The 17,577-nt window shown below is 42.5% G+C and overlaps 1 protein-coding gene and 1 long non-coding RNA gene across 3 annotated transcripts in view; one reads left to right on the top strand and one right to left on the bottom strand.

The window, feature by feature from the left end:
• Positions 1 to 8,620: 8,620 nt before the first annotated feature.
• On the bottom strand, positions 8,621 to 14,877 carry LOC128627692 (uncharacterized). 2 transcript variants are annotated; one of them, XR_008391980.1, is made up of 4 exons: positions 14,520 to 14,877; positions 13,857 to 14,109; positions 12,018 to 12,101; positions 8,621 to 10,078 (listed from the first exon to the last, which is right to left on the bottom strand). It is a non-coding gene; the product is annotated as an uncharacterized LOC128627692 (long non-coding RNA). The 2 variants fall into 2 exon arrangements; XR_008391979.1 differs by lacking the exon at positions 14,520 to 14,877 and having other exon boundaries at positions 13,857 to 14,432.
• A 26-nt stretch (positions 14,878 to 14,903) lies between these two features.
• Positions 14,904 to 17,577, top strand: part of RAB10 (RAB10, member RAS oncogene family) — a 59,275-nt gene continuing 56,601 nt past the window's right edge. The window contains exon 1 of the mRNA XM_037146716.2: positions 14,904 to 15,567. Coding sequence (XP_037002611.1) covers positions 15,441 to 15,567 — 127 coding nt within the window. The 5' untranslated portion in view covers positions 14,904 to 15,440. The remainder of the gene's footprint in view (positions 15,568 to 17,577) is intronic.

Below are 17,577 nucleotides of genomic sequence, written 5' to 3' on the forward strand. Positions count from 1 at the left end.
GAAGGTATGCAAGTGGCAATAAGCACATGAAAAGATGTTCACCATTAGGAAAATACAAATTAAAACCACTAGGGTAGCTAAAATAAAAATGACAGACAATAACATGTGTCACTGAGAATGTGGAGAAACTAAAACTTTGAAACATTGCTAGCAGGAATTGAAGCTAGTGTAGCCACTTTGGAAAATAGTTTGAAAGTTCCTCGAATAGTTAAACATGAAGTTAAGATATGGCTCAGCAATTCCATTCTTAGGTATGCACCCAAGAAAACTGAAACACGTGTCCACACAAAAACTTGTACCTGAGTGTTCACAGCAGCATAATTGATAATGACGAAATTAGAAACAACATAAATGTACACCATTGGTTAATATATAAACAAAATGTGGTATATCCATAGAATGAAATATTATTTATTCATAAAAGGAATAAAGTACTGATTTAGGCTACAACATGCAAAACCTTGAGAACATTATGCTAGGTGAATGAAGAGCCAGGCACAAAAGGCCACATGTTATATGATCCCATTTGTATAAAATGTCCAGAATAGGCTACAGAAAGTAGATTAGTGGTTGTTAGTGGTTTTAGGGGTTAAAGGAAGGTAGGGAAATGGAGTTTGAAGAGTGATGGTAATGGATACAGTTTTTTTGGGGGGGCATGAAAATGTTCTGAAATGTGATGGTGGTATTAGTTGCACAATTCTGTGAATATACAAAAACCATTAGATTGGCCCTGGCTCTTGTGGCTTAGTAGATTGAGCACCAGCCTGAGAACCAAGGGGTCGGTGGTTTGATTCCCAGTCAGGGCACATGCCTGGGTTGTGGGCCAGGTCCCCAGTGGGGGCATGTGAGAGACAACCACACATTGATGTTTCTCTCCCCCCCTTTCGTCTAAAAATAAATAACTAAAATCTTTTTTTAAATGTGTAAAATATAAAATTTGAAAATCTCATTAAAATACACTTTAATAAGTGAATTTTAGATATGTGAATTATATCTTCAATAAAGCTGTTATAAAAATAATGTGGTATACACAATATGATAATATAAAAATTGTTATATAAAATAGGACATTCTAGATTATGCATTGCTCAACCAATAACACACACTGTATTAGTCAGGACTTCTTTTGCAAGGGACAGACATTCAGCTTAAAGTGGTTTAAGGAAAGAACAAAGTGTGTTGGCTCACACAGCCAAAATCGCAGGGGTTGTTGGTTTTAGGCATAGCTAAATCTGGAGGCCCAAATGATGTAATTCCACCCCTTTCTTCCCATTCCTCAGCTCTGCTCTCCACTGTCTTGGCTTGTTTCTCAGGCAGACTCTTCCCAGGAGGTGAGAAGATGGCCACCAGTGTCTATGGGCTCACAGCCTTTCAACTGAGCAGGGAAGGACAATGCCTTTCCCAACAAAAAGTCGGATTAGACTTTGACTGTCATGGCCTAGGTTATGTGTGTTGCCATGGGCATGTGATTGGTCTGGCATTACGGTAAGGGACAAACTATAGTGAGTTATTGTTGATGCTATAAATTTCCAAATTGGATTATTTAAAGCAAGTGACCTTTGGGTGTTTTGAAAAAAGAAGGTGAATACTTGGAACCAATATCAATTCTGTTAGAACGAATGGATCAAACTCTTAATTTACAAAAATGGATTGCATCTAGACATGTGGCTACTGAGTACCTACCTGAAATGCAATGAGCACTTATGTTGAAATGATAATACCTTGGATATATTGGATTATATAAAGTATATTATTAAAATTAATTTCATCCGCCCAAAAATAGATGGCAAAAGTTGACAGATAGGGATCATGCTTAACATTTTGCATTTTTAGTTTTGCAAGGCACTAGAGAAGTCTTTCCTGTGATCCTTGTGAACAAAAACTGGATAACTGAGGGAGGTGGAATTGTGGTTCACTGACTGGCCATTTCCAAGGGGGACTGACTGAGGGGTCAACACAGTGGATCTTGGTGGGCCACAGAGATCTGCTCTGAGTTCTGACCTGGTTGACCTGTTTACTAGCTATAGATACAGATATAGAAATCATATGGAGTGAGGGTACAGGATCAAGAGCAGTTAATATGCTGGGTGACAGAGGCAAGATAAAAATAATTTTCATTTTGGACAATTTCAAACATTCACAGATGTGAACATTATAGTATGAGAAACCCTATGAGCTAGTCATTCAGCTTCACCAATTTTCAACTCACAACCTCCCTTCTTTCTTCTATACACCCCTAACTTCCCCTCCCTCATTTTATTTTGAAGCAAATCTCAGACATCCTACTTGCTAAAAACAAAACCATTATCACACTAAAAAGAAACTCCAGTAATTCCTTAATGTCATCAAATATCCATTGTTTATATATCCAATTGTCTCATAAATATAATTTTTATGTAAATATAAGTTTATTTGTTTAAATCAGGATCCAAACAAAATCTACACATTGCAATTGGTTGCTATATCATTAAGTTTCTTGTATTCTATAAACTGTACTTCTGTCATTTTTTCTTCAACAATTTATCTATTAAAGAACCAAAATAGTAACCATGATAACAAAGTGACATTTAGTGGAGATAAATAGATGTCATACTAAAGTTAGATCTTATAAAACCAGCTGTCACAGTACAAAGTGACATCTAGAAGACACCTGCAGTTTGTGAATAAAAGTCTAGGATTTCTAGTTGGCCACAAACCTAAAGGAGCAACATTAGGACATAGTTGCCGAAGTCCTAATACATACTTAGGTTACATTAACTCCAGAACATATGCACTCCATGAGAAGTGGTGGTCCTTTCTACCATACCAGGTCAAGCCATGCCAGGAGTATTGTCCTGACTGCGGCTCCCAATCCGACTTTTCCTAGGGAATGAAAAGCTGGCATGCTTAGACGAAGCCCTGATCCTGGTAAGAGAGTTGTCACACCCTTCCCTTGGCTAGGGAGCGAAAAGGAGAGAAGGGAGGAGCTAGCTGTTTATTTGGGTGCAGGAGACTCTCGGCAGTGGATATGCACAAAAAATGCTTCTGGGAGAAGGGACCCTGGAATGTTCACATTCAGGAGTTTTGAAAGCTCAAGAAAGGGAAGAAGAAGCTAATAAGTTAGTGAAAGAATACACAGAAATTATCAGGTGCAACTGTGTGGTGGTGGCCAGGGGGACAAATTCAGAGTTAGGACAGTGTAGTGTGGTCTAGGCTGGCAGATGATCAGAAAACAACTGGCCCATGTGGGAGTCAATGGGGAAGGAGGTGTGAAGGCCCAGAATCAAAACTGAGGCAGCCCTTGGTCTCAGGCCTGAAAGCTTTGATATCAGTCCAATTTGAGCAGGAGCTAATCCCAAGTCAAGGTGAAGGGAGCTGATGGGTGTTGTGTGCCTACTGAGTGCTATCCATGCACTGTTTTGTCTGACCCTCACAACTAACCTGCCAAGTAGATATGTTATTCCTATTTTGCAGAAGATAAAAACTGAGGCTCAAAGAAGTTAGTTATTTCCCCAAGGTCACACACACCTAAGTGGGAGGACCAGGATTCAGGGCAGGCCGGCCTAGAGGCCTGAGAGATGGAGCTGGCATTGGGGAGAAAGCTAACCTTTGTTTCTTGGCAACGGGGTCACTTCTGTGTCCTTCAGTCCTGTAGGTATGCACCAACACCTGGGGCATGTCTTGTCAGAACTTACTTTAGCTTCATGTCTAGACCAAGAAAAACATGTGATAAGAGGACCTATGAGAGTTTCTCCACAGAAACACAGATGAAAAATTGGCCTCCATATTGCCCCAGGCCTGGTCCCTTCTGGGCTTGAGTCTAGAGACTACTGCACAGGAAGGTGGGCAGCATCTTTATATTTTCTTCTGCTTTTCTCCGAAACCAAATCCCAGAGTCACTAGAGAAGGAAGATTTTCCTTGGCAGATGGTAAGAGACACTGGTGTTCAGCTCATCCTTCTACCCAGGGATGGATTCCAGGGCCCTGTCTCTATCTCCAACAGCACGGAGGTGGTCTTCCAGCTCCCCTCAGAGTTCAAGTTTCAAGCTTGAGATTGCTGCTTTGAATGACAAGGGCAGTGCAAGGGTGGGAACCCAGGCAAGAGTAAGGGAGCAAAAAGCCACCCACTGAGGAGGATGCTGGGACAGGGCAGGGCTGGGCTGGCCCAACAACAGGTTCAGCCCAGCCCTGAAAGGGCAAGTCAGATCTGGCTCAGCAGTGGGGGCTGGGTTGGGGAGTGGTGCTGACTCAGGGCCTGGCAAGTCAGGTGACAGCACAGGGACAGCTGTTGCCTGGGTGTTTTTAGAAAACTTTGGCTGCCAAAGACTCTTATGGGCTGCTTCTGCACCTACTCAGAAGCAGACAGAGAAAATAAGGGCATCTTTAGGTTAAGCTCTAAGCATGGGAAATTAATATCTGGCCGTACTCTATTGATCCTTACTGTAACGTGCCTGGAAAATAGGAGCAGAAATTAGTCAGGAGGCCTCGGCATCCCCTTTGAACCCTCTGAAAATCACTGACTGTTCCTCTTAGGTCTTTTTAGGCAGCTTGGAAAGGAATCCAGTGTAGAGGTTAAAAGAGCAGGCGCTGGAGTCAGGAAGGCCTGGAATCCAAACCCAACCTTATCACTTATTGTATGACTTTGATCAAGATTGCCAACTTTAAATAAAACAAAATACATTTTTAGTTATGGAAATTTTCAAATATGAGCAAATTAGACACAGTGGTATAATAAATCTCCATATGCCTATCATGCAGCTTGTATAATTGTCAACCCATGGCCAATCTTGTTTCTTCTACATCCTACTCATCTCTCCTCCCTCCAATTATTTTGAAGGAGATCCAAGGCATCATCTCATTCCACCCCTCTTAACTTCTTTAAACTCTTGTTTCCTCATCTGAAAATGGGGATTATATTGTAGTAGTCCCTGCCTTAAAGCATTAATGTGAGGGCATGTATCTAAAGGGCCAGCATAACACATGAACTCAATAAATGACAACTTGTGTTATTAGATAAAAATATAAAAATAAGGCCCTGGCTGGTGTGGCTCAGTGGATTGAGTGCCAGCCCTCGAACCAAAGGGTCATTGGTTTGAATCCCAGTCAAGGCACATACCTGGGTTGCAGGCCAGGCCCTCACCTCATCCCCTCCCTGGGGTGCATGACAGGCAAACACACATTGATGTTTCTCTTCTTCCTCCCTCCTTCCCTTCCCCTCTGTCTAAAAATGAATAGAAATTTTACAAATAGGAAAGGTCTCTGCTGCCCTCCCATCTCTCTGCCTGTGATCCTCTTTCCTCCTGGTGACCCTTCCATCTAGAATCTGAGGACTCCCTCCGATCATCAAGACAGGGCTAGGATGACCACCCAGCTCTCCAGGCCTCAGGATGGGCTGGGAGCACAGGATGCCTGAGTTCTAGGGAGGGGCTAGAGAGGGGTAGTGGAGACATGGGAAAGAGGGATCAAATGTACAGCAGTCTTGGGAGACAGACTGGGGGCAGATGGGGGCCGAGACTGAGCAGAGTGTGACAGGTCCAAGTGGCAAGGTCAGCAGAAAATGAGAAAGTGGACACAGTGGGAATGTCAGGCGAAGCTGGAATCACCCTAAGAGTTCCACCAGAAATAAGTTTGTCAGTCAGACACCTTGGATGCAACACAAACCAACTTTGGCAAATAGATGCAGGAAGTAAATGTATTGCAAGGCTATTGGGAAACTCTCAGAATTACTGGGAAGACTGGATAACTAGGGTTAAGAATTAGGGGGGCAGAGATAGGATACCGATGCAGTCTGTTGAGACCAAACAATGAGGCCATCACTGGAAACCAAAGAGATTCTACTGCCTGAAGCGCAACGGTGGCCAGCACTGGACCTGGGATGCCATCCAGCTCTGGGGATTATGTTATTAAATATAATATAACCTATCGTATTATATTATACACAGGTGTCCTGGAAACCACGTGCTGCTGCTGTACCCTACTGCCTTCTCAGTACGTGTCTCCTCCTTTGGGTCATTTGCCCCTGTGTCAAGGTTTAGGGCTGGTGCATCAGACGGGTAGGGCCTTAGCTAATGTCCCCACAGCCTCGATGTGTGTTTGGGGTACAGTAGGAGGTGAGAGATGAGAAGGGGACTGTAGTGAGAGGAGGGCTCTGAATACTGAAAACTGGTGGTGGAGAGTGTCCTGTTAAAGGAAGGGCATTCAAGAGCAGCCACAGATCTGGAAAATGCCCCTTATCCAAGGAAGTGAGTGAATATGGGTGAAAGGTAGGAGACTGGCCCTGGTGGGAACAAGACAAAGAAACAGGATCTCCATTTGGCTGTCAGGGACACCAGTGTCCTGAGGCAGGACAAAAGGCAGTGGAACTCTGGATGTATGTGTTACAAGGGTCTGGCTTCCTTTTGGGAGAATTTTGGACAATAGAGATGGCTGCACTCAGGTATTATCTTGGCAGTGTCTAAATCAATTGCATGGAGCATGATGGCTTTTGACACCCTGAGCTACTACCCTATCTCTGGCTGCAGGAAGGAGGTGGGGCTGCCTGCAAATAACTGTGTGTTTAGTCCGAAGAGCTGGAACCAGTCAGGGTTGGGCAAGGACTGACAGGTGGCAGCTGAGAGCTGAGCACCAAGCTTCGTGAACAGATAATTCCAGGAACTCTGAGCTTCCATGATCAAATCAATGTAATCAAACAAACTTTTAACTTTGCATAACTCTTGTTATGTCATGTGGCAATTGGGCATAAAAACAAAGAGCTAGATTCTGTATTCTTTTTATCACACCAAATCAAGTGTTTTTTCCTCACTTTTCTATTATTCTGACATATATAAGGAGTATCAATGTCAATTTCCTCTACTGCCATGTAGTATTCAATCCCTTCCTCACTTTTGTTTAAAAATGTAGATATGGAAGGCAGAGAGAGCACTGAGTTAATCATCCTTATTTTGTAGCACACTAAGCACTGACATTTTTAATCTGTGTGAGGTCCTGCTCATTTCATCTCATTTCCTATTTTTCCCTTCTTCCCTCTCCATAGGTTCCCACTCTAATGTGTTTGAGGCACTTTATTAAATATGTATGAAACCTCATAAAGAGTAGTTTGTATGTTTTTAATTTACAGGAATGACATTGTACTATAAATCACTGTTTCCCTTGTTTCGGTTCTTCATGTTGCTGTATGAGCAGTGTGTTATTAGCATAATACTGTTACACAGCATTTTATAGCATGTGGGGTGGGCCATGGACAGATGCCACAGGCTCATTTCTCTGGACAACAGAGTTATCTTACGTGGTGGACGGCAAACTCTTGAATGCTGACCCAGACCCTCCCCAAGCCTAATCCTGCGGAAACTTAGTCCCGACTCTGAGCTCATTAGACAAATTTCTTCCCTCTCAATGGTCTGTACTAATCATTAGAATTTGGCTTGTTTCTGTGAGGAACTAGAAAAGCCGTTCTTTGCTTTGCTTGTTTGCTAATTTACTAGAGAACTCAAGTGACAACAACCTTGACTTATGTCTGTGTTCTCCTATTAGCTGATTTTCAAACCCAAGCCAACCCTTTGTGATCTAGAGATAATGCAATATGCATCCACAACATTTTATTTACTTATTTCCCTAGCAACAGATGCTTAGATTGATTTCAACATCTAGCTGCCACAACCAAAGCCATGATGGACCTATATGAGAATTTCTCTTGGACACACCCAGGAGTGCTGTTGTTGGGCCACAGGCATGCACATCATTTATTGGATATTGGCTGACTGCTTTCCAGAGTGGCTGGAGCAGACTCCTACCAGCCATGCAGGAGAGCTCTTGTCTTTCTACATCCTCACCAACGTCTTTCTAATTTTTGACATTCTCATGGGCAGAAAAAATTACCTTGTTGTTGTTTTAATTTGAATTTCTCTGAATACAAGTGAATTTAAACATTTACTTATATTTTTCTCATATTTCTGTGAATTGCCATTCCTTTCCTTTGTCTACTTTAAATTTGCATATGTAAAATATAATTTTATCGTAATTTATTGAAAAGCTCTAGTAACTTAAAGAATGATTGCAATGCAAACTTCACCTTTCAATCAGGTGTTAAATCACCTCAGTGTTAGAGAGTATTCCAATTGGCCCTTATTTCTATTACCTGCTAGTGTTAGCCTGATCCAAGCATTTCCACAGGGTTGTGTTCTCAATTCTAGCACAGCGTTTAATTATAAATACCATATTCCAATAAGGTCATATGCAACCTGAATGGTGGTGTTGATAGTTATCTGTGAGTTGACTATGTGAAGAGACTTAACTCAGAGAAGTTTAGAAGAAAATATCAATGCTATCTTCAAACAGCTGAAGAGTTGTCACATGAATGTGGAAAAAGGTTTGTTCTGTGTGTTGCTTTAAAGGACAGAATTAAAGCAAATGGGTGATGTTAATAGGGAAGCACACTTACACACAGTACGTGAACAACATTTTGTTAGAAATACCAAGTCCTGCAGTCAGTCCTCTTGGCATCAGCAAGCTCACCAGCAGTCTTCACACAGAGGGTGGACAGGCCACTAGTCAGTTAGAGCATTTCCACGTGGAGCAGGAAGTTGGTTTAGATGGCTTCCAAGATCACCTCTAATGCAGATGCAGTTCAATCTAATTACCATTTATTGAGCCTCCATTACATGCAAGACATTAGGCTAGATATTATAAGAGTTAAAACAGTAGTTCCTTAGATGATTTACATCTTATAGGGGGAAGAGAATCAATGTTTCAGAAACTGTTAGTCCCACTGCCAGGTTCTTTGCATGAAATATTCTTATTTTCACAATAGCTTGCTTTGGTAGCTACTGATAACCTCACTTTTCAGATGAGGCAACTGAAGTTTGAATCATTAGTAATTGTCTAAGATGATCAATTAAAATAATAGAACAGGGATTCAAGATAGAACAGGAATTCAACTGTGACTCCATTAAATCATGCCATGACTATGAATTTATGTCATAAATGTAGCTTCACATGTCTTGGCTTCACACAGGGTTAAAGTACCTTCCTCATCATTGTCTTCTTAAGTCTGATGGGTCTTTCTCTAGGATACAGTGTTCTAGAGAGATAGCTAAAGCTGAATTAATTTCTGTTCTATTTGAGTTCCAAGTTTCTCCTTGAGCATCCCTCTTTCCTCACTTTGGCAGTACTCTCCCAATCCTCAAATAGAAAGTTTCCTCAGTTCTTGTGGCAGTGATAGCATTTCTGAACATTAATTAGTGGCCAAAGACCACATATCATTTAGTCCTCACCCAATCCTATGGTAATTTCTATTGTTTTCACTTTACCGAATAGGAGACAGGTGTAGAGAGAGGTTACGTAACTTACTCAAGGTCTCTTTGTTTAACAAGTGACAGATATGTAACCCTAGGTTTAGCCAACTCAAGGCCTATGTTTTTAATCACTGTTCTGCACCAATTGCTCCGACACAGGCGAATCAGGATTCATCTGATAGAGCTGATAATACAAAGTTGTTAGTGTGTTGTGAGAGGTTCTGCTGTCTTTAGCTATTGAATTTCTTTCTTTTGGTCTCATTACTCCTTTTGATGATACATCGAATCTTCGCAGCTCAAGTCAGTTCCAGTTCTCCCAGTTTTAATCTTTAATTTCTCCATCTTCTGACCTATTCCTGTTCTTAGCTTAACTTTCTTTGGGACGATTTTCTTCCAGGACGGCTTGTGGCTTTGATCATTTATAAGTATTCTCCCCTGTAATTTTTCTGCTTTTTTGTTCCTTGTGATGCAATTCATCACTCTTAATAATAATAGTAATCACTGTATTTGCATAGTGTTTTATGCTACATAAAGCACATTAATTTGCATGATCTTGTTTAATGTTTGAATTAATCTCAAGAAGTGCTATGTCTTTATGACATAAGAGAAAATATGCTTAGTGAGGTTCAATGAATCATCTATTGTCACAGAGCTAGACAGTGACTGAGCAGGTTTGTGAGTCTATATTATCTGCCTCCAAGCTCAGTGTCCATTCCACTATATCTAATTTCTCTGTTAGCCTCAATAGTTTTTTTTTATTCATAGAAATAAACTCTATCGTAGAGTCAGGTGATTTCTTCATATATTTTCTAAAACAAACAAACAAATAAATAAAAATATTGCTCCAAAGGTTTTATCTTTCCATCACTTTTGAATTTTCATTTTCCCCAACATTTTGAAAATTTCTACCAATTAGTATTGCTTTCCAAGAAACGAAAAGTGAACCTCTCCCTGAGTTTCACTTTCTTATTCCTTCAATAAACCTGTTTGGTTTTCTCATATATTCAAGACAACTCTGCAAAGTGATATATACTATAGTTACAGCCCTCAAGGAGAATCCAACTTGAGAAAATAAGATAGGTACATAAGTACCTTTCATAAAATGTAGAAATTGTGTCATAAGAAATGTCTAGCTCTAGTCTGGTATGTACTACTTGTGAATGGAGCCACTACAGGTGGCTCAATTGGTTGGAACATTGTCCCATGCATCAAAAGGTTGTGGGTTTGAGTCCCAGTGAGGGCACATACTTAGGTTGGGGGTTTGATCCCTGGTTGGATGTATACCGAAGGCAACCAATTGATGTTTCGCTCTCACATTGTGGCTTCCGTATATCTCTCTCTCACTTTGCCCCCCACTCTAAAATCAATAAACATATCCTTGGGTGAGGACTTTTAAAAAATGTCTAAATAAAGAGCTATAGAAAAATATCCACATGGCTATTCACCAAAATGCTAAGTGTGGTTATCTCTGGGGGTAGAAGTTTTTTCTTTTTTTCAATTTATTTTTTTATTTCAGTATAGTTGGTATAGAATCTTATATTGACTATACTAGTTTCAGGTGTACAATATAGTGATTCAACATCTCTATTTATTTGTTTAAAAATTATTCATTTTGAGAGAGAGAGAGAGACATCAATTTGTTATTCCACTTATTTATGCATTCATTGGTTGATTCTTGTACGTGCCAGGGATCAAACCAGCAACCTTGGCCTGTTGGGATGATTTCTAACCAATTGAGCTACCTGTCCAGGGCTTGACATTTTTATACCTTACTGATCACCCACTAATTCTAGTAGTCATCTGTCACCATGTAAATTTATCACAATGTTATCGACTATACAAGTATTCCCCTTCCACCCCTACCCTCTCCCTCCTGGTAAATCCCTTTGGTTGGGGATAGGAGTTTTATTCATTACATTTTTTTTTGTTTTGCTTATTGGCAGGTTCTAAGTGTCTAAAAATAAATATGTACTACTTGTGAAATAGAAGGGGGAAACATAATTCATTTTTAAAAGTGCTACGGGAGTTCAAAAAAGAAGTTCCTTCTCGCAAAAGTGTTGGGCAAGACAGGCTATAGCGAGGACATTTAGGCTGAAGGCTGAAGAGATGTAGCTGGGGTGAGAAGAGAGTGCATTTTGCATGGACAGAGCCACATTCAACTGTGCATGAAATCAAGAAGATACACAGTAACTATGGGAAAGAGGACTTGTCTGGAGACTAGTGTGTGGAAGCTAGTATAGGAAATAAAGCTCATTGCTAGGGCCTGGAACCCCTTAACTGCTGAATGAGGAGGCCAGCACTTCAGAGCTGAGGCATCCCTGGAGAAGACTAAGATAAACATATCCAGTGAGCTGAGAAAGGCTCAGGAGGCTGATAATTCTCTCTAATAGGAGGTAGGACTAAATCAAGATATGCAGGCAGAACAGAATATTGGCAGGCTATAGTGATAAGAATAGTTGTAACCTCTTAGCAATCAGTAGTTAGTATCTCATGAAAGTCCTTGGGAGAAGACAGGAAATATGGACACAGTAAATAGTATATAAACAATCAAAGTCCCTGAGACTGGAGGGATAGTTTTTACTGCAAGGTGATGACATAGCAGTGGGGCTACCATTCAAGAAAGGGATCACCCCATTCTTAAGAAGAACAGAGACAGCAAAAAATGGAGAGATTAAAGAGAAAGAAATCAGATCCAGAGACTGGAAAGTATACACAGGCAGAGGGCTAAAGATTATCCTGAGTCAATACCTTTGAGGCAGAGATTTCTTATAAGGCAGGTCCTAAGAGTTGAAGCTGAAGACTGGAACTATGAGCTGGCGAGCTGTGTCTTTTCTAGAAAAATATAGAAATAATACCTTAATTAATGATGTAAACATATAAATATACCTACTAATTTTCTTTCTTGGCTTTGCAAATATTTGGACTAGATTTCTTTATGGAACTATTTTGAAAGAGGCATAAACCCTAAGCTAGTACTAAATTGGAATTTTCTTTCACTTAGTTGCAACCTTTATCACCTACTACTTCACAATTCCAGGTTTACCTTGTAGACCTACATAGACCACTATTTTATTCCTTTTTTTCCCCTAGAGTCAGGGGTCTCCCATGGCTGATCACTTGAACTGCCTTTGGTGGAAGGCAACAGGTAGATATAGCTTGATGCTTAGGCCTCATTCCAGCAAAACCTTTAATTAACTTTTGGGAAGCCAAACATTAACGACTGACCAAGCCTCTCAAGTCTCATTTTCATGCAATATGGTGTCCTGTGGAGGTTTTCTTCTCCTTCCCCTAGCCCATGTAGCAGTGTCGGCTCTGCAACTAACAGCATGATCTCAGGCAAGTCCCTAGCCTCTCTGAGCTTTGGACTCATCTGTAAATTACATGCAAGTTGGATTATGATTTAAAAGTTATGACAGCCCTACAATTCTAAGATCCTGACCCAATCAATAATAAATAAAACTTGTTAATAAGTGTAATTAATTCTTTTAAAAAACATTTATTTATTTACTTTTAGAGAGAGGGGAAGGGAGAGAGAAAGAGAAGGTGAGAAACATTGATTAGTTGCCTCTTGCATGTCCCCAACTGGGGACCTGGATGGCAACCCAGGCAAGTGCTCTGACTGGGAATCGAACCCATGACCTTTTAGTTTGCAGGCAGACACCCAACCACTGAGCCACACCAGCCAGAGAAATAAGTGTAACTAATTCTTAAAGGTTCAGAATATGGAGTCCATGGAGAAAAGGCTCTAATTGATAAAAACTGCTGGAAGCAACTGGGGTCAAGGATAGTTGGTTTATATATATTTTTTAAGTTTTTCATTTTTAGCTGCCCATTACCCCCCAAATTTATGTAGGGAAATTAATTAGGCTCTCTACACTTAAAAATCATAATTCTAAAATGCTTTACAACACTGAGGCTTGAGTTAATATAATTTTTTTTAATCCTCACCTAAGGATATATTTATTGTTTTTAGAGAAAGGAAGGAACGAAGGCAGACAGGGAAGAGTGAAGAGAGATAGAGGGAGGGGGAGTGGAGGGGGAAACCACCCTGATTGGGGACGAACCCACAGATTAGGTATTTCTCCCTGACCAAGGATGGAACCCGAAATCTTTTAGTGTACAGCAGAATGCTCTAACCAACTGAGCCACCCCACCAGCGCAACAGAACTTACTCTGAAAGGAAGACTCAAGCTAATACAAGATATTTCTGAGGTGCTCAGTGTTGACTCTGAATTGATAATAAACCTGTGAAGCACTGACCATAGCTCATTTTGTGATTTCGATAGCTAGCCTGTTTTAGAATTGCTGGTATTACCAGAAGACATTCCCTGAACTGAAAGAAAGAATAAGGGTGAAGTGGCAAGACTAAAAGGAGTGAGCAAAGAAACAAACTGAGGAGGGAGACGTACTAGAAAAGAGAAGCATCTTCAGTAATGAAGCTTTAGGGGTTGTTGTGAAGGAAGCACGTAAAACAAGTCTAAAACAGGCGACTAAATTATGATTACCCTAACTGCCTGAAAGACTAATTTTAATTACCTATCAAACACAAGAACATTTTGTGGTGGAGTATAAAAATGTAATTTTTACTTCTCTCTCAATCCGTTTGTTTTCAGACGTCTCACGGTTTTCTCTTGTTCAACAACTCCGTCATCCTAGGAGAGCTTTGGAGGGACGAAGCCCACTGACAACGGTAGAGCAGAAAGAAAGAAGAGGAAAGGGGGAGGTATGAGTAAGACTAATGGGAAGAGTGGAGGGGATACGAAGAGAAAATGCAAGAGGAGGCAACCGCCGGTTGGAGTTGGTTTCATTATCCTTCAGTTCTGGGCATCGGTGGTTCGACCTTGGGGGGAAGAGAGAGGACCTGTCTTCTCTGTACCGCGCGCCTGGGCTCTCCGTATTCCAAAGCCCGGTGCGGATTCTCAACGTGGAGCACCGCACCGAAGATTCTACCAGGTAGGTAGGTTCTGCCCGACCCAGGTGCTCCTCAGCCTTCCTTTCCTCGCCCTGGAAGGCATATTACATCATGCCAGCCAGAGCAGCGTGGCCAGTTTTTCCATTTCAAATCTCTTGAACGCCAACTCTTGCTCCTTAAGACGGGATTTAGCTCGAATGTTTCCCCTGTCTGGACTAGCCCACAAGGGACGCACTCCGATATGCATCTCATTTTATCAAGGAGGCTATTAAATGACCCAGGGAGCTGTTTTTTCTCTCTCGATTACGAGATTTAGCTACACAAGAACACAGGGCTACCTAAGCCTGTCGCTGCGTCAAGACCCGCTCTACACACACCGCCCGGAATCTTCATTGAATCGAAGAGGGCGTCCCTGGGAGGGAAAAAGGGGGCTTGAGGGTCTACTCCAGCATGCCGCGCTTGCGCAGTCACCAGGCAGCGCCACCCCCGCGGGGCGTGTCCGTAATGCCGGCGCCCTATCTGCCGGCCACAAGGAGCGCGCCCGCTGCCTCGCCCTCTCTCTCCCTCTCTTGGCCCAAACCCTTTCTTTTCTTGGTCCGGCTTTAGAGTGAAGCCCGCAGATCCGACACTCCTCCCCGCGCCCCAGCAAGCGTCCACACCTTTAGCGCGCATGCGTAGATGTGGACCGCAGGCGGGGGCGCGAGGGAAGGGCGGGTGTACGTCTTTGCGTGCGTCTCAGGCAGCGCGCACGCCGGCGTGAGAGGGCACGGGGGAAAAGGTGGCTCTGGCCCGGGCGGCTCGGCTTCCTGTGGCTATGTAGCTGATCCCGTCTGTTTGGGGTCCTCCTGCCGTCGCCGCGTCGTAACGCGGAGTTTCTGCTCGGGAAAGAGTCTGGCCTCGCGCTCGCCGCGCTCTCTCGACGGCACAGCTGGCTCGCTCGCCCGTGGGAGCGTCCCGGCCGAGCAGCCCTGAGGGGGGAGGGGAGGCCATTTTGTCCCGACCGACTCCCCGGAACCGGGCAGAGCGGCTGGGAGAGGCTGCGGAGCCGCGGTCGCCGCCCTCGGAGGCACCGGACGCCACCACCGTCGGTGCTTCCTCGGCGAGGCCGTTCGTAGGTCGCCCGCGCCCTCTCGAGTCCTCCTTTTTCCCACGCTTCCCCAGTCCTCCGGCCTGAGAACGCCCGGGTGAGGAGTTGGCCACAGTGAGAAGGACCGATCCCTTGGGGCCGCCGGCGGCGAGCGCCTGAGCCGCTCCTCCCAATGGCGAAGAAGACGTACGACCTGCTTTTCAAGCTGCTCCTGATCGGGGACTCGGGAGTGGGGAAGACCTGCGTCCTTTTTCGTTTTTCGGATGATGCCTTCAATACCACCTTTATTTCCACCATAGGTAAGACCTGGGGGAGGATGGTATATGGTCTCTTTAGCTGCAAACCGTTTCTTTTACTCCAGACATCTTGCTTCCCGTAATATACGCCTTTGTTTCAGTGATTCCGATTCTAGGCGACAGACCCAAGTTGCTGTTTGAATCGGCATTTAGCTTACTGGGGCGGGGTCTTCCCATGCTTTCTATATGGTCTTTCGCTTTCGAGTCTCCCACTCTGCTCAGTGCCTGTTGTTAACAAAATATGCAAAGAATTCCATTTCTTTAAACGAGTGGACTGTTTTTTTCCATATTTGTGTGGCTTTACTAGATGTCGATATTTGTAAGGAATTAATTTCAGTGGTTGCGATTGAAGCAGTGGTAGTTATTGGTTAAAGGCCTGATTTATACTTCGGGGTGAAGAGAAGATTCCATATGGACATAACTTGGAGTAAACTTGAGGGTTTGTGTGAGGAATAATTAAAGCACATTAGAAGGGGAAAGTGAGTTGGGCCGCGTTGACTAATCCATTGATGTATCAAACAATCGGAGGCTCCTCGTGCCTGGGGTGGGACTCCGTGGCATGTTTGCCTCAACTGTGCTTTCTGAGACATCCACAGAAAAGGGAGTCTAAAGGGAGATGATCAGTGTTTCTTTTTACCTCCAATCCGAAAGGTAGTCGTTTTCCTTCTATTTTACTTTGCTCTTGAGTTCATAGGAAAATGTTTTGCCAGTCATAGCTCTAGGAGTTCAGTACTTCCACCTTGTGTTTCAGAATTCCTTAGTATGGAGGTAAGAGCTAAAGATTGACCTTTTCATCGGTTTCCTGTTGAGGAAAAGAAAAGGGAAGGCTCTAGGAAAGCCCCTTTTGTCTCTGGGAAAGTTGGTGGCATTAACGCAAATTGTGTCAAGTGACTTGTGTGTGAAACCCATCCCCGGTAAATACCTTGAAGGACACATGGTTGTCTGTCATTTACTTGGAGGCCAGCACTCAGTCCAATGAGACTTATTTTTTAAAGTGTAACTAGTTATATATTTAGATGATTTTTAGAAGTAACTGCAGTCTTCTTTGGACTCTGAAAATTGTTTAAATTAAATTAACCTGATTTCAAACAGTTTGTATTGTAGCATTACTGAAATTGTAGATTTGGATTTCTTGTGACATGAATTAGCTACTTAATTCAGTCTCATAAAACAAATTGTACTGAAGTTGAATTGGGCAAAGGATCGTTTTAAATAGATTTTTATTTTACTCCCCCCTTTTCTGGAAGGAGAGTCATCCTAATCGTTGTTGCCTGAGTATTATACTGTTCTCTTGACCTATCATAAATGTGGTGGAACTAGAACTTGTTTCTGCCTGTGGGTTAGCACTTCCTACCACGAAGTTTGCTTTTAATTCCACTTTTAAGCTGTTAGCTGGGTGGATCTGGTGGTTAGATCGATCAGCAAATATTTATTGAGCACCTAATGCTAGGCGCTGTTCTAGGCACCGATGATAAGATGATAAGTGGTGACTATAATAGACTCCTGTAGGAGCATTCTAGTGAAGACCATCACAGTGGAGTGTGGAAAGTGCTACCGTAGGGGTAAGCCATGGGGAGGAGGCGTGATTAGCGTGCATGGTGGGAAGTCTGTGTTGGCATGCGTGGAGATGATCTCTGAAATGAAGCCTGAAGGAAAGATAGGAATAAGAACCAAAGAGGTGGGATAGGGCCTTTCTGGGAAAGGGAGCATAAAATAAACCTGTATAAAAGATGAGGGACTTAATTCATGTTGGCCAACTTTAACCTGCCATTGAGAAGGGTGGGGTGGAGAGCAGGAAGCAAAGCATTAACTTTTTCCCACTTTTTTTTTGTAATGAATACATGCTCAACTAAAACACAGTCCTTTAAGATAATAATGTAATGTTATTTTTGGGTAGTTCTTCTACTTGGGAGAATGTGTGGTGATTTTGGATAAAGCCTACTGGGTTGGAATCCTGGTTCTGCACATAGTAGTTGTGGTACTTTGACAAGTAACTTAACCTGTCTGCTTCAG

Source organism: Artibeus jamaicensis, unplaced genomic scaffold (assembly GCF_021234435.1).
Source record: "Artibeus jamaicensis isolate MK-2021 breed Jamaican fruit bat unplaced genomic scaffold, CSHL_Jam_final contig_465, whole genome shotgun sequence".
Lineage (NCBI taxonomy): Eukaryota > Metazoa > Chordata > Mammalia > Chiroptera > Phyllostomidae > Artibeus > Artibeus jamaicensis.